The following is a 24,033-nucleotide window of genomic DNA, read 5'->3' on the forward strand; positions in this document are numbered from 1 at the left end:
GTCGATCTCCTCCGCCGAGTCTTCGCCGTCTGCCGGGTTCAGCCCAAACCATTCCTCCGGCTGGGCAACACCGTTGTCATCTACCTCAGGGGCGAAGGCGCTGGTGTCGGTGTAGTCGGCGATTGCCGAAGCCCGCCGGATGATAGCCGGCCGCGCCGGCTCCAGCTCCGTGTCGGCCTGCTGCCGCCAGGTAGCCAGCTGGTCCAGACTCAGGCCGGGATACCAGGCCTTGACGAACTCCAGTGCCCGCTTGGCGCCGGACCGAGCCGCCGAAGCTTTCCAGGCTTCGAAGCGGCCGACCGCCACCTCCAGCCAGTCGGCAGTCCGACTGGGGGTGCGGGGAACCACTTCGCCAGGCCAGAGGGCGGCCAACACCTGCGCCCCGACACGTTGAAGCCGGTGGAGCAGTCGATGAGCCGGCTGGAGGCGGGCCTGGATCGCCAAGAGCTGCTCCTCCAGCGACCGGCTAGCGTTTGGTGCAATCTCGGCGCCAGCCTGCCTCCATGCCTCGCGGCGAGCCTCGATGATCTAGTTGGCGGCAGTAGAGTAGCCAGGGAAGTACTCTGCGCAAGAAAGAAAGAGAAAGAAGAGAAAACACCAAGTCAGAAAACCAGCCAAAAGCGGCAAGCGGCAAGAAAGGACGAAGAAGAAGGCGGCTTACCGTCAACCAAATCTTCGATCTGGCTGTAGGAATTGATCAACGTCTGCCTCGCTTCGGCCCAGCCAGCCGCCTCTGTCTCATACTCGGCTTGAAGGGCGGCTTCGCTATCCTGCACCGCCTTTAGAGCCGCCTTGTGGCTCTCCTCCTGGTCGGCCAACCTCTTGGCCAGGCGGTTACGCTCCTGCACCAAGGCGGCAAACTCGGCCTCCTTAGCACGAAGGGCGGCCTGAGACCCTCCCAGCTGCTCCCTTAGACTGGCGTTGGCCGCTGCACGGACGGCAGAGAAAGAAGAAGCAATAAGAAGAAGTCGTCAAGGAAGATCCGACCCGACTGCTCAGCAGTCGGCCCGAATCTCGGGGACTACACCCAGTGGGTGCGCGCGCCCCCACGTGAGATAAAGGACGAAGCACTTACCCCGGCTCTCAGATAGGTCGGCGGTCTTCTGGGTCAGCTCCCGAGCCTGGGAGTTGAAGGCAGCCGCGCGAAGATTGTGGTAGTCCTGCAAGACAGGCAGAAGAGCGAAGTAAGAGCAAGAATAGCAAAACTAGATCCGCTAAGAAGTTCCAAGCCGCCTGCTCAGCAGCCGACTCGGAACTCGGGGACTACACCCAGTGGGTGCGCTGACGCGCCCCCACGGAAGAAACCAAGGTCAAAAAGGCAAGATAAGAAGACTAACCCGGATGGCCGCCCGCGTCGCAAGGAACTCGTCGTTGTATTTCCTCAGCGCCGTAGCCTGGGCTTGGAGCTGGGTCCGGACGTCCTGCGCGGCCACATTCATCATGGCCGTCCCTCCACCCGGCGTCCACCCCGAGCTGGCGCTGGCCGCCTCCATATCCTGGGCCGACGAGCTGGAGCCCGCGGCCAGCTGCGGCTCCGATGCAGCCCTCTGCGGCTCTGATGCGGCCTTCCCCGTGCGCTGGCGCGACGATGTCCGGACCGCCAGATCAGTCCTCGCGGCCGGCTCGCCCCCGGCCGATTACACAGGCAGCAGATCAGGCCGGCCGCCTTGAGCCGCCCAGTCGGCGGGGCCGGTGCCGCCACCCTCTCCAGGATGACGATGTCGTCTTCCCTCTCCAGCCCCGGCTGGTCACCGCCGGCTTCTTCTGGCGGGGGATCCAGGGCCCCAGGCGCCGTGACGCACAGTGGGGTGACCAGCAAGGCCCCCTGCGCCATCGCCACAGCCGCAGCCTCCGCTTGGGCCTAGGCTGCGGCGTCAGCGCGCGCCTTCGCCGCCTCCTCCTCCTGTGCCGCCTTGGCGGCGGCCGCCCTCAATGCTCCGCCTCCCGCGCCTCCCGCTCCTCCCGCGCCTCCCGCACGTTCCGCTCCGTCGCCGCCTGAAGATCGGCACGGGGGTCCACGCGGCGAGTAGTGCTCCCAGATCCTCCCGGCGACCCAACGACGGAGGCGGCAACAGCCCGCTCGAGCGACAATGGAGCCCTGGTTTTTTGGAGAAAAGACAAGGACTCAGGAGCTACCAGAGAAAAGAAAGAAAAAAGAATACACGAAGGAGTATATACTTAAGCCGACACCGTCTGCGGCTGCTTCACCGCCTTGCGGAAGCGGGCCGCCTTCATGGCCGCGTCCTCCCGCCTGGTCACCGCTGCCCCGCCTTTGGGCTTCTTCGGCTGACTGCCGAACAAGCCCGACGCGGCACGACGCTTTTGCCCGCCGCCCCGAGCAGGCGGCGTGGTGGAGGAACCCGCGCCGTGGCCAGGCGCAGGCTGGCGGCGTGGGACGACTTCAGCCTCGTCATCGTCCGGCCAGTCGTCGAAGCTGACTCCAAGCCCGGAGCCGCCTGCCTCGCCGCCGGCTTGGCCACCGCCCGCCTCGGTGTTGTCGTCCATAGCGGCCGCCCCCAAGTCGGGGTCCTCCAGATCATGCTCCGTCCGGTCGGGGACGAATCGGCGCTCCGCGTCCGACCCGCCGACTAGTCAGAGTCGGCCAAAAGGAACTCGGCGACAAAACTGAGAGAAGAGAAAAAGAAAAGGAGAACATACCGCGGGCGGCGGGTGAGCTCGGCAGTATGGCTCCTTGCCGAACTGCCACTCTGCGGAGAGCTTGCAGTTCGCAAGGTAGTTCACCATATGGGCCACCTCGTCGTGCGGCATGTCTTTGGTGCACATCCGACTCGGATCGAGTTGGCCGCTCATCAGACAGATCAGATGAGGGCGGCTCTGCAGCGGGAGCACCCGGCGCGTGACGAAGGCGGCCAGCAGGTCGGGCCCCGACAAGCCCTCCGACTGGATCATCACCTGCAGTCGGGCGACAGCTGCGGCTCCAGCCGGCGTCAGCGTCACCGCCCGATAGGACCACTGGGGCCGCCTGCCTGCTGGTGGGCCGGCTACGTAAGCCGGCAGATTGACGTAGTCGCCCTGCGGGGCGATGTTCTTCACGTAGAAGTATCACTTCTGCCATAGCTTCACCGACTGGATCAGCGTGATGACGGGGAAGGGGTTGTCGGCATTCACCCTCCGCATCACGACGAAGGCGCCACTCTGAGCCGGCACACCATGCATGCGCGTGCCCAGCTTGGACTGGAAGAAACCCCCTCAGAGCTCGAGGGTGGGGAGGACGCCGAGGTAGCCTTCGCACAAGGTGACGAAGGCGGACAGCAGCACCACCGTGTTCGGGGTGAGGTGGTGTGGCTGGAGTTGGTAGAACTCGAGAAAGGAGCGGAAGAAGGCGCTCGCGGGAAAGCCGATGCCGCGCAAGAAATGCGAGCGGAAGACTACCCGCTCGCCTTCCTCCGGCTCCGGCGTAATCTCCTTCGCCGGTGCAAGACGGACCTCCACCTTGTGCGCGTCGGGCAGCCACCGCGTCTTGCGGAGGAACTCGACGTGATCCTCATGGACGTTGGAGCCGTCCCAATCCTCGCGGTACTGCATCGTGGCATAGGACTAGCGAGAATAAGCGCGGCGGTGGAGGATCGTGTGGTAGAGCGGTGCGGCGGCGAGGCGCTGTCGCAAGAAAGAGCAGAAGGAAGAAGACGGCGGAGAGGGGAGGGGCGTGCGAGCGCCTGCCGCTCTCCCCCTCCCCCTACTTATAGCTTCGCATGGTGAAGCCGAGGAGGCAGGGCGTGGGGTGAGACGTGGGATTAACTGCACCCACTCCCCCCACGCCTCTCGATTATTACGCCCTAAAGGCGTGCCGAAACCGCCGCAGGAAGACGTGAGGGCGGCTTTGGACCGCAGAGAATCCGCGCCTGGGCCCGGGCGTAGGCGTGGCGGGCCACCGACCTGCGGCGACGTCCCGTCGCGCGCGTGGGCTGGCAGGATTTTTAGCCAAGGGATGCCACGTGGTTCGCAGGCGGCAAGTGGCCGGCCCGCGGCCCGGTGTGCGCGCTGGCAGGCTCCCGCTCTCCGACTACAAAAAAATTCGCCGAGACGGCGCACCCAACCGAAGCCGGCTCCCAGCTGCCGGCTCGTCAAGATAGGAAGCTGACCGAGCTTCTCGACTCCCACCCAACCTCGAAGCTCAATCAGCTTCGGGGACTACTGTCGGAGTAAATGGCCACGGGTAGCCTAACCGACTACCCCTGGATCTTCAAAAATTATCAGGCCATTTGAGCCTTCAAGCATTCAAAGCATTGGGCCGCCTTCCCCCGGCCGGCTACCCCAGGAGCCGACTCTCAGAAGGCGACCCAGCCTCAGCAACCTCCCCCAAGATAACTACGAGATGGCCGACTCCAGGAAGCCGGCCATGGAGAACGCCGACTCCCAAGAGCCGGCCATGAAGAACGCCGACTCCAAGAAGCCGGCCAAGACCGAACCCACCAAAACTACGCCCACATAACGGTGACAAGACGGGGTGTGGCTACAGTGTGGCCCACTACCCCCGAATCCCGAGGCAGGCATGGCCACAGGACGCCGTACGGGTCAGCCATCTCCCGTCCGGCTCGGCACTGTAGCCATGCTGGCCTCAACGTCATCCGCGACAGACGCCAGTATGGCCCGCGGGCGGTGGGCCCCTTTAGCCAGAGAGAGGCACGAAGGCGGCCCGGCCTCCCCCAGTCGTCCAGGGGCGCAGCCGGCCCCCAGAAGCCGGCTACCCCCCTCCCTCAAATGATGTGCCACATTAAGGAGACAAGACGAGGTAAGGCTACAGTGAGAGCCCTCGAGGCGGCACACTGTAGCCATGCTTACCTCGACAAAGCCCTCATCATCAGGGGCGAGGCTACAGTAAACAACCGCCGACAAGACCCCCAGGCGGTGGGGCCGGCCTGTCGACCAAGAGGCCGGCGGCCGGTGGGACCCACCAGTCGGCGGGCCCCAATGGCCGGCGGAGAAGCCGGCGAGCGCAGACACTGACGACTGGGACCCGCGCCCAGCTGGATTACAATTGTACCCCCGGGGGGTAGGCCTATATGAACCCCCTGGGGCACCCATGCAAAGGGTTGGCTTCTTAGAGTAACACACACACCATATAGAGAGGGAAGCGAGAGCTAGACTTGCTCTTCTTCTCCCTTGAACCCAAAAGCTCAAGGAGCACTTGTAGCTACTCGTTCTGATCTAGTGATCATGCGGAGGCCCCGCAGAGCAGGATTAGGGGTGTTATCTCCACGGAGAGCCCTGAACCTGGGTAAGATTCGCCGGCGAGCATGTCTTCGCCTCATCCCGTTTCCAGGCACCGGCGACGTCTTACTGGCTCCCACAATGATAAGCCACCCGTTGGCATATGCCGCACCTACCACCCGACAGAAGAGCAATTGACAGATATCTTCACAAAGCCCTTAGATGAGAAAAAGTTTTGCAAGTTGCGGCGTGAGCTAAATATCTTAGAATCCTCAAATGTCATGTAATTGGACACACATCCTAACGCTTATGCATGTTGATGACTTAGATGTGCAACACATGAAGTAACGTATATCTTCAAACAATGAAGACATACACTCTAAGTGTGAATACATTAACACGGAATTTGACTTCGGAGCGCCACGATAATTTTGCGCCGTGTCTGGGTCTAATACTTTCTATACAGTGGGTAACGCCACCACCAAACTCTTGTTTGAAATTTCTTGATTGGCGTCACAATTGCATAGTCTTCGCATTTGGTTTGTCTTCAACTTTGATTTATCTTCGCGTTTATCTTCACAATGTTGATTTGGTCTTATACTGATATATACAGATATTCGTGTTCTGTCCTCTACAGCATTCACTTATAGCTATGGCTTCATGTTTGAATCTTCTTGATCTAAGTAAATGTGATCGGACGCTAACCCCCTCTATGCTTCTACCTCATATTCTATCTATCCAAATCATATGCATTCTATTGAAACTGTCGATTGTCTTCTCTGAGTCCTTGTCAGCAGAAGACAAAGAGATAAAAGTTGAATCTGTTTTAATGCTATAACCTTATCGCCTGAAAACCGGAGAAGCCGGAACGACCACCCGACAATCCAGGCGTGCGTGGGAACATGGAACAACTTCCAATGAGTTGCATGCATGCCACGTGTCCTTCAGATGTGAACCGCCAGGGGCACCTATGTAATTACGCTGTGCTGTCCCTTTCCTTATAAATACACAAATCACCGCGGTCATTATCTCTTCTCCCACCTTGCCACCTCGCACAAACCCTAGCGCCTCCGCTAGCTCGCGTCGACGCCGGAGACGAAGTGCTTAGCTGCCGTGACTTCTTCGACGCCGTCCTCACGCCGGTCGCGGACCTCGCCCTCTCCTTCGCCGCCATTGGTGTCTTCCGTTGCCAAGTTAGGGCACGGGAGATTGAACTACTCGGCCTCTCTCTTCGCCTTGTCTAGCAGTTCGTCAAGCGGTAATTAAAACTTACTTTTCACTGCCTTTTTGATCCGTCAGATCCATCCACTTCAACCAAAAGTGGTTTCTTAACTTCCGAATCTGGATTTTTTCTCTCTTATGTATCTCATATATTGCCAAGTATATTCACTTATGCTTCACAACTAGTTAGATTCCTCACTTGTACTTATTCATGGATCCGTACAAATCTGGAACCAACTCTCATCATATAAGTGAATGTCTTCGCGCTATGGGGTCAATGTCTTCAAACTGATTTATCTTCAAAATCTTCTGAGAATGCATATGACCTCTTCCCCTTCCCTCGCACCTCTAATGCTGTCACAGGTACATGTCCGTGGGAGAATCCCTTGGTTCTCATAGTCTGCATTCATTTGTGGAGTTCCTACAACTTCATATTCACTCACCAGAAGCCAGGTCCTATCTAACCAGCAAAAGGAAGCCATTCACTGTATTGAAGCCCTTCAGTCTGAATATTATGGCAACTGACAAATCTGCACGAAAGGGCAGAAGGTAGCATCATGGGGATACAGCCAAGGACTTGCCACCAGATCTATTTGAAATGTACAAGACATATCCTAAAGAGAATTACAATCAGCGCAAGACCCGAATCCAATGGATTCGAAGATATTGGGCAGAAGAATGGTTCAAATACAGATTTGTGACTGCTGAATATGCTGAAAAGAACGCAATCAAGCGCCCATGGGGGGATATTCTATACAGAAATCTTCAGCTCAAGTCCAAGTCCGAAGCCATTGCTCAAGGCTTCTACTCATGCATGGTATGCAGACCGAAGCCAGAAAATGCCGACCCATCATCTATGTTATGGTTTTATGAAGACAATCTTTTCAAGCTCAACTATCAGTTTGCAAAAGATTCTGCTGTGAAGAACAAGAAAAATCTTGGCATCAACTTCAACCCTGGTTCGTCTGCTCCAAGGGCTGATGGCACAGGCGATTCCAATCCCAATGTCATCGGCCCCTTCGACAACTTTGATGGCCTTCTCTCTCATATAGCTGCTCAGAGGGCCACAGTGGAGCAATCAGGTGATGACGCAGACTCTGAAGATGCGCTAGCTCCACCTAAGCCGCAGAAGAAGAAAACAAAGGCTTCGAAGCCCTCTGCCACACCAAGTGCTTCGAGTGTGAAACCATTGGCAACTGCACCTCCTGAACCCAGTGTGCAATCAGAAGATCTCTCTCATGTCTCCAAGAAGACGGAGAAGTCCAAGAAGAAGCCCATGAAGATTTCTGGGCATGAACTTACTCCAGCTGCCGTTCTGAGGAACGAAGATGAAACCATTGATCTATCCAGCGATGAAGATCTTGGTGATGATGCCCTTAGCTACTGATCAAGAGCAAGCAAGAGGCAGAGATCTTCAATGATCTGCCCCTCTTTGACGTGGATATTCTGAATAACTTCATTGACGAGTGGTTTGAATATCCCAGCCTCAGCATTGATGATCTTCAGCTACCAGTTGACATCAGCGTCACCTTCCACGGAGCCATCGCTAATGAGTTGGCCTTGGCTCAGAAGATTGTCGAGCTGAAAAACAAAATTGATTATGAGAAGGCTCATTTCAAGAAGAACATGGCCAAGCTCAGTGTGGCAGATGTTCAAAGCTTCAAGAAAACGTTGCATGAGCTCAAAGATATGTTTCACAAGAAGCGTGAAGAAGCAAAAGGTTCAAGAGAGCGGATGCAATACTTCACAGAGAAATGTGTTCAAGCACACAATGAGGTAGAGAAGCGCAAGGCACTTGGGCGTCCAGACATTGACCCCAAGATGGCTGCCAAACAGAAGAAGATGCCTGTTGTGGCCCAAGCTGAAGCTTCAAGGCAGGAAGCACCTCGCATTGTCTTCCCTGCCAGCATGACAGGCTCGAAGCCTAAGGTCCCCATGATACGTCTCCGTCGTATCTACTTTTCCAAACACTTTTGCCCTTGTTTTGGACTCTAACTTGCATGATTTGAATGGAACTAAACCGGACTGACGCTATTTTCAACAGAATTGCCATGGTGTTATTTATGTGCAGAAACAAAAGTTCTCGGAATGACCTGAAACTCCACGGAACTTATTTTTGGAAAATATTAAAAATATTGGCGAAAGAATCAAGGCGAGGGGGCCCACCTCCGGTCCACGAGGGTGGGGGGGCGCTCCTGCCCCCCTGGGCGTGCCCCCTGCCTCGTGGCCCCCTGGAGCTCCACCGACCTCAACTCCAACTCCATATATTCGTGTTCGGGGAGAAAAAATCAGAGAGAAAGATTCATCGCGTTTTACGATACGGAGCCGCCGCCAAGCCCTAAACTCTCTTGGGAGGGCTGATCTGGAGTCCGTTCGGGGCTCCGGAGAGGGGAATCCGTCGCCATCGTCATCATCAACCATCCTCCATCACCAATTTCATGATACTCACCGCCGTGCGTGAGTAATTCCATCGTAGGCTTGCTGGACGGTGATGGGTTGGATGAGTTTTATCATGTAATCGAGTTAGTTTTGTTAGGGTTTGATCCCTAGTATCCACTATGTTCTGAGATTGATGTTGCTATGACTTTGCTATGCTTAATGCTTGTCACTAGGGCCCGAGTGCCATGATTTCGGATCTGAACCTATTATGTTTTCATGAATATATGTGAGTTTTTGATCCTATCTTGCAAGTCTATAGTCACCTACTATGTGTTATGATCCGGCAACCCTGAAGTGACAATAATCGGGACCACTCCCGGTGATGGCCTTAGTTTGAGGAGTTCATGTATTCACTATGTGTTAATGCTTTGGTCCGGTTCTCTATTAAAAGGAGGCCTTAATATCCCTTAGTTTCCATTAGGACCCCGCCGCCACGGGAGGGTAGGACAACAGATGTCATGCAAGTTCTTTTCCATAAGCACGTATGACTATATTCGGAATACATGCCTACATTACATTAATGAATTGGAGCTAGTTCGGTGCCACCCTATGTTATGATTGTTACATGATGAACCGCATCCGGCATATTCTCCATCACCGATCCAATGCCTACGAGCTTTTCATATATTGTTCTCCGCTTATTTACTTTTCCGTTGCTACTGTTACCATCACTACAAAACCCAAAAATATTACTTTTGTTACCGTTACCGTTACTCCCATATTACTTTGCTACTAAATACTTTGCTGCAGATACTAAGTTATCTAGGTGTGGTTGAATTGACAACTCAACTGCTAATACTTGAGAATATTCTTTGGCTCCCCTTGTATGGAATCAATAATTTTGGGTTGAATACTCTACCCTCGAAAACTATTGCGATCCCCTATACTTGTGTGTTATCAAGACTATTTTTTGGCGCCGTTGCTGGGGAGCATAGCTCTATTCTTTGAGTCACTTGGGATTTATATGTGCTGGTCACTATGAGGAACTTGAAAGACGAGAAAACAAAATTTATCCCTCAACTACGAGGGGTGGTAAGCAACTGCCATCTAGCTCTGCACTTGATTCACCTTCTGTTTTGAGTAAGCTTGCGACACCTAAACCTATTTCTGCTATTAATTCTGATATGTCGCATGTTATTGGTGATGCCACTTCTGCTATGCATGATACTTATGATGAAACTACTTCTATGCTTGATACTACTGTGCCACTTGGTGAATATCTTGATGAACAACTTGCTAGGGCTAGAGAGAATGAAATTATTGAAACTGATAATATTGATGATAGTGATGATGAAGGCTCTCCCAATAAATATGAATTACCTGTTGTGCCTGAGGGCTATGTTATGCATGAAGAAACTAAAAGAGACTTTCTTGCTTGCAATGATAGAAGTGATCTTAAGAAATTATTAGCTAAGCTTAAACAAAAAACTCTGAATGCTATAATGAAGTATGATCTTGCTTATGCTACTTCACCTATCTTTGTTACTGATAAGGATCATGAATTCTCCATTGATCCTGATATAATTACTTTGGTTGAATCTGATCCTTTCTATGGCTATGAATCTGAAACTGTTGTGGCACATCTTACAAAATTAAATGATATAGCCACCCTGTTCACGAATGATGAGAGAACTCGCTACTTTTATATCCTTAAAATATTTCCGTTCTCATTAAAGGGTGATGCTAAGATATGGTTTAATTCTCTTGATCCTGGTTGTGTGCGTAGTCCCCAGGATATGATTTATTACTTCTCTGCTAAATATTTCCCCGCTCATAAGAAACAAGCTGCCTTAAGGGATATATATAATTTTTGTGCAAATTGAAGAAGAGAGTCTCCCACAAGCTTGGGGGAGGCTTCTTCGATTACTTAATGCTTTGCATGATCATCCTCTTAAGAAAAATGAAATACTTGATATCTTTTATAATGGACTAATCGATGCATCCAGAGATTACCTGGATAGTTGTGCTGGTTCTGTTTTCAGGGAAAGAACACCAAATGAAGCTGAAATTCTATTGAATAATATGTTGACAAATGAAAATAATTGGACACTTCCTGAGCCAGCTCCTGAGCCTATTCCTAAATCAACTCCGAAGAAGAGGGGTATTCTATTTCTCAATCCTGAAGATATGCAAGAGGTAAAGAAATCTATGAAGGAAAAGGGTATTAAAGCTGAAGATGTTAAGAATTTACCTCCCATTGAAGAAATACATGGTCTTAATTTACCACCTGTTGAAGAAATATATGATCTTAATTCACCACCTATTGAAGAAACTCATGGTCATGATAACCCGACACAGGTAGTAAAGGTAAATTCTCTCTATAGATATGATAAAGCTGAAATCCCTCCTACTAAGTTTGCTAGCCAATGTTTGGATGAGTTTGATAACTTTATGGTTAAGCAAGAAGATTTTAATGCTTATTTTGGTAGACAATTAAAACAAAATGCTTATATGATTGAACACTTGGGTGATTATATGTCTAGAGTTAAAGGTGAACTTAAACTCATTAGTAAACATGCTTCTATGGTTACCACTCAAGTAGAACAAGTACTTAAAGCTCAAAATGATTTGCTCAATGAATTGAGTAGTAAAAATAATGATTATGATGTTAGAGTGGCTACTAGAACTGGTAGAATGACTCAGGAACCTTTGTATCCTGAAGGCCATCCTAAGGGAATTGAGCAAGTTTCTCAGAGAAATAATATTGATGCACCTAGTCCTTCTAAAAAGAAGAAAAAGAAAACTGATAGGACTTTGCATGCTTCTAGTGAACCTATTCCTGAACCACCTGAGAATCCAAATGATATTTCTATTTCTGATGCTGAAACACAATCTGGTAATGAACATGAACCTAGTGAAAATGTTAATGATGATGTTCATGTTGATGCTCAACCTAGCAATGATAATGATGTAGAAATTGAACCGGCTGTTGTCTTGATAACCCACAATCAAAGAATCAACGTTATGATAAGAGAGACTTTGTTTCTAGGAAACACGGTAAAGAAAGGGAGCCATGGGTTTAGAAACCCATGTCTTTTCCTCCCAAACCATCCAAGAAAAAGGATGATGAGGATTTTGAGCGTTTGCTAAAATGATTAGACCTATCTTTTTGCGTATGCGATTAACTAATATGCTCAAAATGAATCCTTATGCTAAGTATATGAAAGAAATTGTTACAAATAACAGAAAGATACCGGAAGCTGAAATTTCCACCATGCTTGCTAACTATACTTTTAAGGGTGGAATACCTAAGAAACCTGGAAATCCAGGAGTACCAACTATACCATGCTCCATTAAAAGAAACTATGTTAAAAATGCTTTATGTGATCTTGGAGCCGGTGTTAGTGTTATGCCTCTCTCTTTATATCATAGACTTGATTTGAATAAGTTGACACCTACTGAAATATCTTTGCAAATGGCTGATAAATCAACTGCTATACCTGTCGGTATTTGTGAGGATGTGCCTGTTGTGGTTGCAAACGTTACTATTTTAACGGACTTTGTTATTCTTGATATTCCCGAGGACGATAGTATGTCTATTATTCTTGGAAGACCCTTTTTGAATACTGCAGGGGCTGTTATTGATTGCAACAAAGGCAATGTCACTTTTCATGTTAATGGTAATGAGCATACGCTACACTTCCCGAGGAAACAACCTCAAGTCCACAGTATCAATTCTATTGGAAAAATTCCATCAATTATTTTTGGAGGTTTTGAATTTCCTCTTCCTACTGTCAAGAAGAAATATGATATTCTTATTATTGGGGATGTGCATATCCCCGTTGAGGTAACATAGTGTTATTCAAAATTTCTCCGGTTCCATGTTATTCGGAATGAGTTTGTTAACAAGACCTGATCAACCTTGTTAGTGGATTCCTCTTGATGAGCATGAGATGGATGAAATTAGAAGCACAACCTTCTGTACCCTCTCTCTACTTTCTGATATTTAGTTGCAATAAAGTAAAAATAGTATTTTTCTGTCTGTTTTCTGAATTATCCGTGCAATATAAAAATACCCCGAAAATAAAAGTCTCCAAATGCCCTACCAATTTAATATGATTTTTTCTGGAATATTTGAGAATATCTGGCACTGAGAACACAGCAGGGGGAGCAAGCACCTGGCCACGAGGGTCCAGGGCGCGCCCACCCCTACAGGGCGCGCCCCCTGCCTCGTGGGCCCACGGTGGCTCCCCTCCACTTATTCCTGCACCCACACACTTCTTCTTCCTCCCAAAAAAATCACCATCCAGCTCAAGCACGAGTTCTAGCTCATTTTGCTGCGATTTTTGATCTCCTAGCTCTAAGCACCTCTCACAACACTGCTTTGGGAGATTGTTCCTTGGCATGTGACTCCTCCATTGGTCCAATTAGTTTTTGTTCTAGTGCTTTATTCATTGCGAATTTGTGCTGCCTAGGTGACCATGTTCTTGAGCTTGCATGTCAAATTTATATGGTTCCAGGTAGTTGTAATGCATGATATAGGCTCTAGGCACTTGTAGGAGTAGTTGCTATCAATTTTGTTGAGCTTGGTTCACTTTTATTTGAAGTTACTAAAAATTTCAGAAATTTTCAGAAAATGAAGAAGAGATTTTTGAGGGGCTCAAAGAGCCGAAGCTCGAAGGAAAAGCAAAGTGAAGAAGCAGAGAGGCCCAAATATAATCTGCCTCGCGCCGCGGAGGTTCGGCCGTGTGAATGGCCTTCCGATGATTTCTTGAGAGCAGCCGGGATTTATGATGATTTTTATGAATTGGCTGAGAATGCAGGCCTCACCGACTTCCTCCGCGACCAACGCGAACAATATCTCTTACTCACCAATAATTTTGTGCAAAACTTCTACTATTATCCTAAGGAATCACGTCCTTCAGTAGAGTTTCATTTATATGATGTGGTTAAGAAGATGTCACTAGATGAATTTTGCAGGGTTTGCAAAATACCTTTTGAGGGTAGCTTAGAGGAACCACATCATAAAGATGTGGACGGGTTTATTGATACTATTACTGTAGGGGAAACTAGGAAGGTTTCCGATGCAAGGATCACTAGCATACATTTTCCTGTTTTACGCTACTTTGCAATATTTGCTAGTCGTTGCTTAATTGGTCGTGGAAACTGTGGAAACCTTAGTGTTCCTGATATTATTATTTTGTTCCATGGTTTATTCCGCGATCACTCTGTTAGTATGGGCGGTATTATTGCCAAACGGTTAAGTCTGAACCGTACAAAGGGCCCCATCTTTGGAGGTGTCTATGCTTCACGCCTTGCTGCATACTATAACATACCTATTAGGCACTATGAAAAAGAAGAACAATTGCTGCCTACTGTTTATTTAGATTATAAGAGTATGGTAGCGCATGATTTTATTGTTAAGAATAGGGAACGGGCGCTTAAATACAAATTGTTCTTTGATAAACATCATCCTGAGACTATTACCTTGCCTTCTCCTTCCTTGTTTGATTTATCTGCAGGTCAGTATCTCGTTCCGCTGGCGGCCATTCATGCCTAACAGAACCCTACATCAGCTACAGAGCCAGAGCCGGAACTACAATTTGATCCCCCACGACAGTCTAATTACCAGTGGGATCCGGAGATGATTGCCAACCAGTGGCAATCAGGGGTTTCTTCATCACAGTACAACCCCAACTACAACTATGGATATCCGCCAGGCCATCCGTTGCAATAAACCAACTTAGGCCAAAAGCCTAAGCTTGGGGAATTACGTATTTCCCACCGACATTCCATTTATGTTTACACACTCATTGCTAGATGTCGGTGCTCATACTCTTTCACTGTAATATCCATGCTAGTTTATTTTTTTTCTTGCTTTCTTCTTATGTGTTTGATAAACCTTAAGAAAAACAAAAAAATTAGTAGTAGCTTTTAGTTAGTTTACTTTTCTTGCTGTAGTACTAATTAAAAAGAAAACCCAAAAACATTTCCCGTTCTTCTTTTGCTTGTTGGGAGCTTTCCCGTGTAAATAGTTTTATTTTTTTCTTTTCTTTGGGGGTTGATAGGAGAAGACCATGATTAAATTGTTGAAGTGGCTCTTATATGCATTATTGTTGATTTAACCAAGAGCCCATATTACCTTGTCTTCTCCTTTGAATTGAATGCCTGCAGATTCCAGCTTAGTCCAATGCACGTGCACTACTATTATTATTCACATCGTTCAACCGTGCAAGTGAAAGGAAATTATGACGATATATGATGAATTTACTGAGATGAGAGAAGCTGGTATGAACTCGACCTCTCTTGTTTTTGTAAATATGATTAGTTCATCGTTCCTGATTCAGCCTATTATGAATAAACATGTTTGCAATGACAATTAGAGATTATAGTTGCTTATGCCATGCTTAATTAGCTAGGAGCTTATAATGGTCTACCTTGCGTGCCAACATGCTATTAAAATGGTTGTGATGTGGTATAATAGGGTGGTATCCTCCTTTGAACGATTCAAGTGACTTGACTTGGCACATGTTCACGCATGTAGTTGAAACAAATCAACATAGCCTTCACGATATTTATGTTCATGGTGGATTATATCCTACTCATGCTTGCACTCAATGTCATTAATTTTAATGCATGTTCATGACTGTTGTCGCTCTCTAGTTGGTCGCTCCCCAGTCTTTTTCTAGCCTTCACTTGTACTAAGCGGGAATACTGCTTGTGCATCCAATCCCTTAAACCCCAAAGTTATTTCATATGAGTCCACTATACCTTCCTATATGCGGTATCTACGTGCCGTTCCAAGTAAATTTGTATGTGCCAAACTCTAAACCTTCAAATGAAATTCTGTTTTGTATGCTCGAATACCTCATGTATCAACTAGGTCTGTTCGTATCTTCTATGTTAGGCGGGTTATTCTCAAGAGGAGTGGACTCCGCTCCTCACTCACGAGAAAATGGCTGGTCACCGGGATGCCCAGTCCCATGCTTTATGCAAATCAAATCAAAATAATTGCAAACAAAACTCCCCCAGGACTGTTGTTAGTTGGAGGCACTCGTTGTTTCGAGCAAGCCATGGATTGATGCTTGTTGGTGGAGGGGGAGTATAAACTTTACCATTCTTTTTGGGAACCGCCTATAATGTGTGTAGCATGGAAGATATCTCCATCTCTTGGTTGTTATGTTGACAATGAAAGTATACCGCTCAAAATATTATTTATCTCTATTTCAAAATCGAGCTCTGGCACCTCTACAAATCCCTGCTTACCTCTGCGAAGGGCCTATCTATTTACTTTTATGTTCAGTCATCACCCTCTTATTAAAAAGCACCAGCTGGAGAGCACCGCTGTCATTTTCATCCATTACTATTAGTTTATATTGGGTATGACTGGATCTCTTTTACCATGAATTACAATGTGTCACGACAGGTTTTCCAATAAAAATATTTATTGAGAGACCGATCCCTTTTACGGACCAGTAGAGAAGAATCCTTCCCACTGGTAGACAATTTCTTGATCACAGAAGAAAACGAGGAGTACTAAATATAATACAAGGTTGAGCAGAGACTGCTCAACAATTTATTACAAACACGCCGATATTACACATAAAGGCGGATAGGGTGGCATAACTACTGACTCACAATAAACGCGGTGGTGGAAATATCACAACGAAGTGGGTGACATGACTCCTGAATCTAACATCTCTTCGAGCGTCAGAGTGAGGCTCGAGGATACTTATTGTGGGTGGCGGAAGCGTATATAATACAAGTGACCAATATCCAGGATCGCACGGGACTGACTGGGATTCCTCTAGGTGTCGGACTCACTATCAAACTCTTCATCCATGAGATCGCCCTCGTCAACATCTGTCCAATCAACAAGCCAGGTGAGTACTATGAAAGTACTCGCAAGACAGTTCGGACATAAGATATAACAAATGTAAACATGATGCATATGAATAAATTAACAAGCGCACTCAGATAATGAGATGATAATGCATGGGAAGTAAAAGGGGAGTCGGGCGGTAATCCTCCCGAAATCCCAAAGTAATACTGAGGGCCAATCGAGTGTCTGAATGACTCCTTGAAAGGATACAAAAGGAATAACAATGCCGCAGTCGGGCGTCAAGGCGACACCACATAAAGGGCTTATAATAGAATATAAATGACTGTGCGTGCCACAGTCGGACGTCTGAGCGAAATCACATAAAGGGCTTATATCAAAAGTAAATGACAAGAGTGCCACAGTCGGACGTCTGAGCGACATCACATAAAGGGCTTATATCAAAAGTAAATAACAAGAGTGCCACAGTCGGACGTCTGAGCGACATCACATAAAGGGCTTATATCAAAAGTAAATAACAAGAGTGCCACAGTCGGACGTCTGAGCGACATCACATAAAGGGCTTATATCAAAAGTAAATAACAAGAGTGCCACAGTCGGACGTCTGCGCGACATCACATAAAGGGCTTATATTTCATAACTTGATATCTCAGTAGTTCAAGAATTTAAATCATTTCAAGGGAATAATCAGGTATGAGATAAACAACAAGGTTAGTCCATCCACAGGAATAACGTTCAACCAAGTTTACCACTCCAGCTTGTTCACCGGGGATTTACCACGAGGACTGACATAGATATGGATATACTGGCCATGGTCCTTGACCATAGACACGATGACTCGGAAGGATTTGACTCTGCAGAGTTTGTACTTTAACCACAGCCAACGGATTTCAGTAGTCACAAGGACTAGTTCTGTTTACAGTGTTTTAGGAGAAACACATCTAACCATTACACACCCATTCAACATTCCAAAGCCAGGAATCACCTTCGGCAACGTTCAAGAAAAACCTTGAGACGGGGAGGCTACAACCTCGCGTAGCATGGGATCAAATTTATATACGCGCGCTCTAAGGGGTGCCCCCCTCTCGGTCCCAACCGGAAACACCCATGCCCCCTGACCGGATGACTGGCTTTAATCCAGGGCCATGGAACCCTCATCCCAGCCCCTCTATTTGGTGTGTACACGGAAAGAGGTTACCAACTTACTAAACCGTATTCTTGGATGAAAACATGTGGCAGCACGGAAGGGGAAGAACGATAACGTGACTCAGTCCACGTTAACATCGGAGTTTATCTGGTGTCGTAAGGCTGGCATGCTACAACAATACCACCTTACTGCCTTTCATGTCACCACATGACTAGGCCATCTCTCATCAGAGATCACAGTAACTTCGGAACACCTATCATGCCACGAGATACTCACCGATGCTCATATGCCATGCACAAACCATTCAAGCAAACATGCAAAACACCTATCATATCGAAGGTTCAAACATGCTTGCCTGGTTCGGAGAAGTCGGAGTCTAGCTCGGCGAAGTTCGCGGCTCCGTCACCTCCTCCGGAACCTACAGTACAGCGAAAACGTACACTAACGTGAAAATCATCGCGTGCATAAAATTTGTTCCAAATTTCTTCCAAATAAATACTATAAAAAACTAGACAAAAATACAAGACTGACAGAAAAAGAATCACTCAAAAATCATCTTTTATTAAAAAGATATAAGGGTTTTAGTCCAGGGACTAATCTGTGATGAAACAGAAAAGATCCAGGGAATTTACTGAGAAAACAGAAAACGGTTCGGAGTAAAAGGCGCCAGCCCAAAGAGAAAACGTATTTGCCCGAAGGCGCCAACAGAAAACGGTTCGAGGGGGAAAAGAAGAGAGGCTGACGGGGGCGGGGGTCCACACGCCAGGTTTGAAAACGGCCAACGGAGCTCGCCGGCGCCCGAAGGCCGCGGTGGTCGCCGGCGTTGAACCGCGGCGAGATAGAGAGATCGGAGGGTACCAAGAGGTTCAGTGTGTTCTTCCGCGTCGGTGGCTGGTGGACTTGGCCGACGGAGAGCACCACGTCGACGACGACACTTTCTCCGGCGGATGGTGGCTCGGGCGATGGTGGAGAACTCCGGTGGGTGCTGCAAACTCCAAATTGAAGCGCGGGTCAGAAGGGTGGATGCATTAGGAAGCTACTGGCAAGAGCTGAGGGGTAGGGGTGCACGCATGGGAGTGAATCGAGCTGGGTCCCGTGGCGGGTCGAGGCGGCCGGAGTTGGGGAAGAAAGCTCTCTCGGGGCTCTTCCAGTGGCTTGGCGTGGTATTGGTGGAGTGCAGAGGTGGTGTGGATTCGAGTTCGAGCTCGGGGCCTCTATTTATAGGCGATCCGAGGGGGTGGCCGTGAACGGGATCGCTCCGACGAGCAATTACGGCGAGGCAGAGGTTGGGCAGGGGGTTTAGGGGGCTAGGCACCATCAGGGAAGATCACTGGTGCCGTTCCACCGCTAAACCTCGGTCGGGCAAGGCGTAATGCGCCGATCCTCGACGGGGCGGCCGTACGGGCACGACGGCGGCAGAGAGCGCGCTCCGCGCCTACCAGTTCACGACGAAGGATGGCAGCGCGCACGGGGGAGTGGATGGCCACGCGGCGGCCTCCGGTGGCTTGGGCGGCGCTGGACGGCGCCGTCCACGCTGCGTCTCTCTCTAGCAGCCGCAAAGCCGCCGCTGCCGTCGCTCACGGGGTGGCGCACCTCCTCCTGCTCATTGCCGACGCCCGCAAACCTCCAGGCGATCGTGTGGCGCAGGGATAAGAAGGAGGGGACAGGGAGCAAGGCGCCACCGCGGTACTGGCGAGATCGACGTCGGGCTCTGAAGAAAACGACAGCAGTTCCTGAAACTGCTAACTGAACTTACTGAACATGACAGCAACAGTGCCCTTCAAGTGCTCGACGAAATGATTTGGTATGAAGAAAAAAATTTCTGGAGCTGGGACTTGGTGAGGTGGCCTCTCAATGTACCCAGAGGCTGCCTGAATTTTCTCAGATTTTTAGGAGAAGAATTCAAATGAATTTCATCAAATTTGGCAAATATGGTCCAAACTTGCAGCAAGCACAATTTGAAATATTTGAACTGGAGACGAGTGGATCTTGATGAATCCTGGTTGAGGGCTCAAAGGACTAGCTAGGGAAATTGGTTTGGAGGCAAAACTCAAAGTAGAAAGGGTAGCTCCTTTGTAAATCTCCAAGAGCTAGAATAGGAGGCAGAAATAATTTTTGATAAGAAATAAATGGAAGAAAAATTATGGGGAGGTTCAAACTGCTGGATTTGAAGTATATCTTGACACAAGGATGGGGAATGGCTTTTGGGAGGGGATTTCCACTCATGTCATGGCAAGAGGAGATTTTGAAAAGGGGAGAAGATCATTCCAAATGCCATAGGGCTATTTAAAAGATTTTTCAAAAGAAATTTTCCCAAGTGAAAAGCATTTGGTTTTGAGTCCAAATAAGAAGAGAAAACCTCCAAGACCAAAAACCAAGTCTTGGGTGAATCCAAACAAAATACTTGTCATAAAAGAAATTTTTTGAGAGGGAGAGTACTTCAGAAAATTTTAAATAACATCCCTCAAATCAAATAAAAGTTTGAAAAAAAACCAAATAAAATTTTGGGTGTCACACAATGTTTAGTCAGTCCTTGATCTTTAAAGGTGCTCTGCATTTATGTTTTGCGGTCTCAGAAAGGCTAGCGAGATACCATCTTGTTATATCATATCATGATTATTTTGAGAAAGTGTTGTCATCCGAGATTTATTATTATTGCTCGCTAGTTGATTATGCCATTGACATGAGTAAACATGAGACCTAAGTGTTATTGTGAATGTGGTTAGTCATAATCTTTGCTGAAAACTTGAATGTTGGCTTTACATATTTACAACAGCAAGAGCAAACAGAGTTTGTAAAAGTTTTTCTTTATCACTTTCATTTTATCAACTGAATTGCTTGAGGACAAGCAAAGGTTTAAGCTTGGGGGAGTTGATACGTCTCCGTCGTATCTACTTTTCCAAACACTTTTGCCCTTGTTTTGGACTCTAACTTGCATGATTTGAATGGAACTAACCCGGACTGACGCTGTTTTCAGCAGAATTGCCATGGTGTTATTTATGTGCAGAAACAAAAGTTCTCAGAATGACCTGAAACTCCACGGAACTTATTTTTGGAAAATATTAAAAATGTTGGCCAAAGAATCAAGGCCAGGGGGCCCACCACCCTTCCACGAGGGTGGGGGCGCGCCTGCCCCCCTGGGTGCGCCCCCTACCTCGTGGGCCCCCTGGAGCTCCACCGACCTCAAATCCAACTCCATATATTCGTGTTCAGGGAGAAAAAAATCAGAGAGAAAGATTCATCGCGTTTTACGATACGGAGCCGCCGCCAAGCCCTAAACTCTCTCGGGAGGGCTGATCTGGAGTCCGTTCGGGGCTCCGGAGAGGGGAATCCGTCGCTATCGTCATCATCAACCATCCTCCATCACCAATTTCATGATGCTCACCGCCGTGCATGAGTAATTCCATCGTAGGCTTGCTGGACGGTGATGGGTTGGATGAGATTTATCATGTAATCGAGTTAGTTTTGTTAGGGTTTGATCCCTAATATCCACTATGTTCTGAGATTGATGTTGCTATGACTTTGCTATGCTTAATGCTTGTCACTAGGGCCCGAGTGCCATGATTTCAGATCTGAAACTATTATGTTTTCATGAATATATGTGAGTTCTTGATCCTATCTTGCAAGTCTATAGTCACCTAGTATGTGTTATGATCCGGCAACCCCGAAGTGACAATAATCGGGACCACTCCCGGTGATAACCTTAGTTTGAGGAGTTCATGTATTCACTATGTGTTAATGCTTTGGTCCGGTACTCTATTAAAAGGAGGCCTTAATATCCCTTAGTTTCCATTAGGACCCCGCTGCCACGGGAGGGTAGGACAAAAGATGTCATGCAAGTTCTTTTCCATAAGCATGTATGACTATATTCGGAATACATGCCTACATTACATTGATGAATTGGAGCTAGTTCGGTGTCACCCTATGTTATGATTGTTACATGATGAACCGCATCCGGCATAATTCTCCATCACCGATCCAATGCCTACGAGCTTTCCATATATTGTTCTCCGCTTATTTACTTTTCCGTTGCTACTATTACCATCACTACAAAACCCAAAAATATTACTTTTGTTACCGTTACCGTTACTCCCATATTACTTTGCTACTAAATACTTTGCTGCAGATACTAAGTTATCCAGGTGTGGTTGAATTGACAACTCAACTGCTAATACTTGAGAATATTCTTTGGCTCCCCTTGTGTCGAATCAATAAATTTGGGTTGAATACTCTACCCTCGAAAATTGTTGTGATCCCCTATACTTGTGGGTAGTGGGTAATCACCCCACAGCAGCTTCAGAGCTGAAGAAGACAAGGGCAGCTGAAGCTGAAGCCAAGAAGCGCAAGCATAGGAATGCTTCCGATGATGCGCTATCAAAGAAGAAATTGAAGAAGTCTTCAAAGAAAGAGCGTGCTGCGGCCTCTGAGCCTCTTGTTGTCGAGCCCATTTCTGTTGCTCGTCCAGCCTCCACCAACCAAGAGCGTCAACTTGTGATCCACGAGCCTACTTTCACAGAGGCTCCTGAAAATGAAGAAGTACTAGTTGTTGACCCCATCACAGCTGAAGACATTGATCGTGAAGACAATGTTGAAGATGATGAAGTCCTTCCTCAACTCGAGCACCAACTGGTATGATCGCCTGTTCTTACGAACAGCGAACTCATCAATATTGGTCGTCCTTTGACTCTAATTGCGCATGATGATTTTGGGCTGATCGCCCTCAACAAGACACCCCCATTGATGATGAGACACCCATAACTCCACCACCTCAAGCCACCACTCCGGTGCTTGACGACGACAATTACATGGTGCAAACCCCTCCATCACCACAGGTGTGGCCCGCTTTCCGCGGGCTTCTCAAAGGCCCTAGGCCACAGGTCACCGTGTCGAGCATTCCAGAAGGAGAAGTGCAACAACGCTCAGTAGCACGCCAAGTGTTCCCTAAAGCCACTCCCACTTCGAATGTCTCTGAGTCTGAAGCTAAAGCTGCTGAAGACATTCCAGCTGCATCAGCCGAAGAAAATCAAGAACCAAGACAAGAAGAAGAAAGAGTAGCCACACCCCCTGCCACTGAAGAAGTCATTCTCGAGGAGAATGTGACTATGCCCGACCCTCCTGTCATTGAAGACACGGAGGTTGAGAACACTGAGGCAGCCACCAACAATGATACTGAAGCCAATGATGTTGTCATGGCTGAAGATAATGTGGAGCCTGAAGACAATGTGGAGTCTGAAGCAAATGTTGTGCCTGAAGCTCATGTGCCACCTGAAGCCATAGTCCATGCTGAAGCCACTGTTCCAGCTCCAAGGCCTCACACAATTGAACATGCCTATAATCGTGGTGAACTTGTCACAGTTCGGTGGCCCATCATGGTGCCTCCCACTGCTCCCGGACCTCAATATGACTATCATGTGGAGCAGAGGCCACAGGTCCAGAAGCCAAAGCCTAGACTACCAAGGCTTCCAGGTGCTGCTACATCGTCAGGATCTTTCAGTGTGAATAGCTTCAGGGCACACAACACATTCTTTGACAGTGCCAAGAGTCCATACTCGAAGCCAAAGATCTCTCCTGATCGGTTCTGGAGCTATCAGCAGCGCAGCTATTACTCATGTGTCTTATACAATCAAGAGCGAATCTTTCCTCACATGCGTCTGGATTGTGAAGCCATTGCTGGTCTGCCGTGCCTTGAAGAAGCTCTGGACTGTTTTAGAGATGTTGGTCTTCTGCACTTCATCACTGACAAAGAACACTGGAATGAAGAGCTACTCCTGCAGTTCTATGCCACACTTCACATTCGTGGCTACAACAGGGATCCGAAAACTTGGATCCTTGAGTGGATGACAAGTGATGTGCATCATGAAGCTAAAGCTCAAGATATCATCGAGCTTACTTCCTTGCCCACTCCAGGTGAGCTCTATGAACCTGGTTGTCAGCTACACACGAATGCGCTGCAGAGTATATGATGTCTACTACACAACCTTCTTCTTGTAGACGTTGTTGGGCCTCCAAGTGCAGAGGTTTGTAGGACAGTAGCAAATTTCCCTCAAGTGGATGACCTAAGGTTCATCAATCCGTGGGAGGCGTAGGATGAAGATGGTCTCTCTCAAGCAACCCTGCAACCAAATAACAAAGAGTCTCTTGTGTTCCCAACACACCCAATACAATGGTAAATTGTATAGGTGCACTAGTTCGGCGAAGAGATGGTGATACAAGTGCAATATGGATAGTAGATATAGGTTTTTGTAATCTGAAAATATAAAAACAGCAAGGTAGC

General features: G+C 48.2%; 1 protein-coding gene across 1 annotated transcript in view; it reads right to left on the reverse strand.

Annotated features, from left to right (window-relative positions):
- Nucleotides 1-6,849: 6,849 nt before the first annotated feature.
- Nucleotides 6,850-24,033, reverse strand: part of LOC123170899 (uncharacterized) — a 67,807-nt gene continuing 50,623 nt past the window's right edge. Inside the window, exon 2 of the mRNA XM_044588618.1 lies at nt 6,850-6,923. Within this exon, the coding sequence (XP_044444553.1) occupies nt 6,850-6,923 (74 nt within the window). The remainder of the gene's footprint in view (nt 6,924-24,033) is intronic.

This window comes from Triticum aestivum, chromosome 7D, assembly GCF_018294505.1.
Source record: "Triticum aestivum cultivar Chinese Spring chromosome 7D, IWGSC CS RefSeq v2.1, whole genome shotgun sequence".
Taxonomy (NCBI): Eukaryota; Viridiplantae; Streptophyta; class Magnoliopsida; order Poales; family Poaceae; genus Triticum; species Triticum aestivum.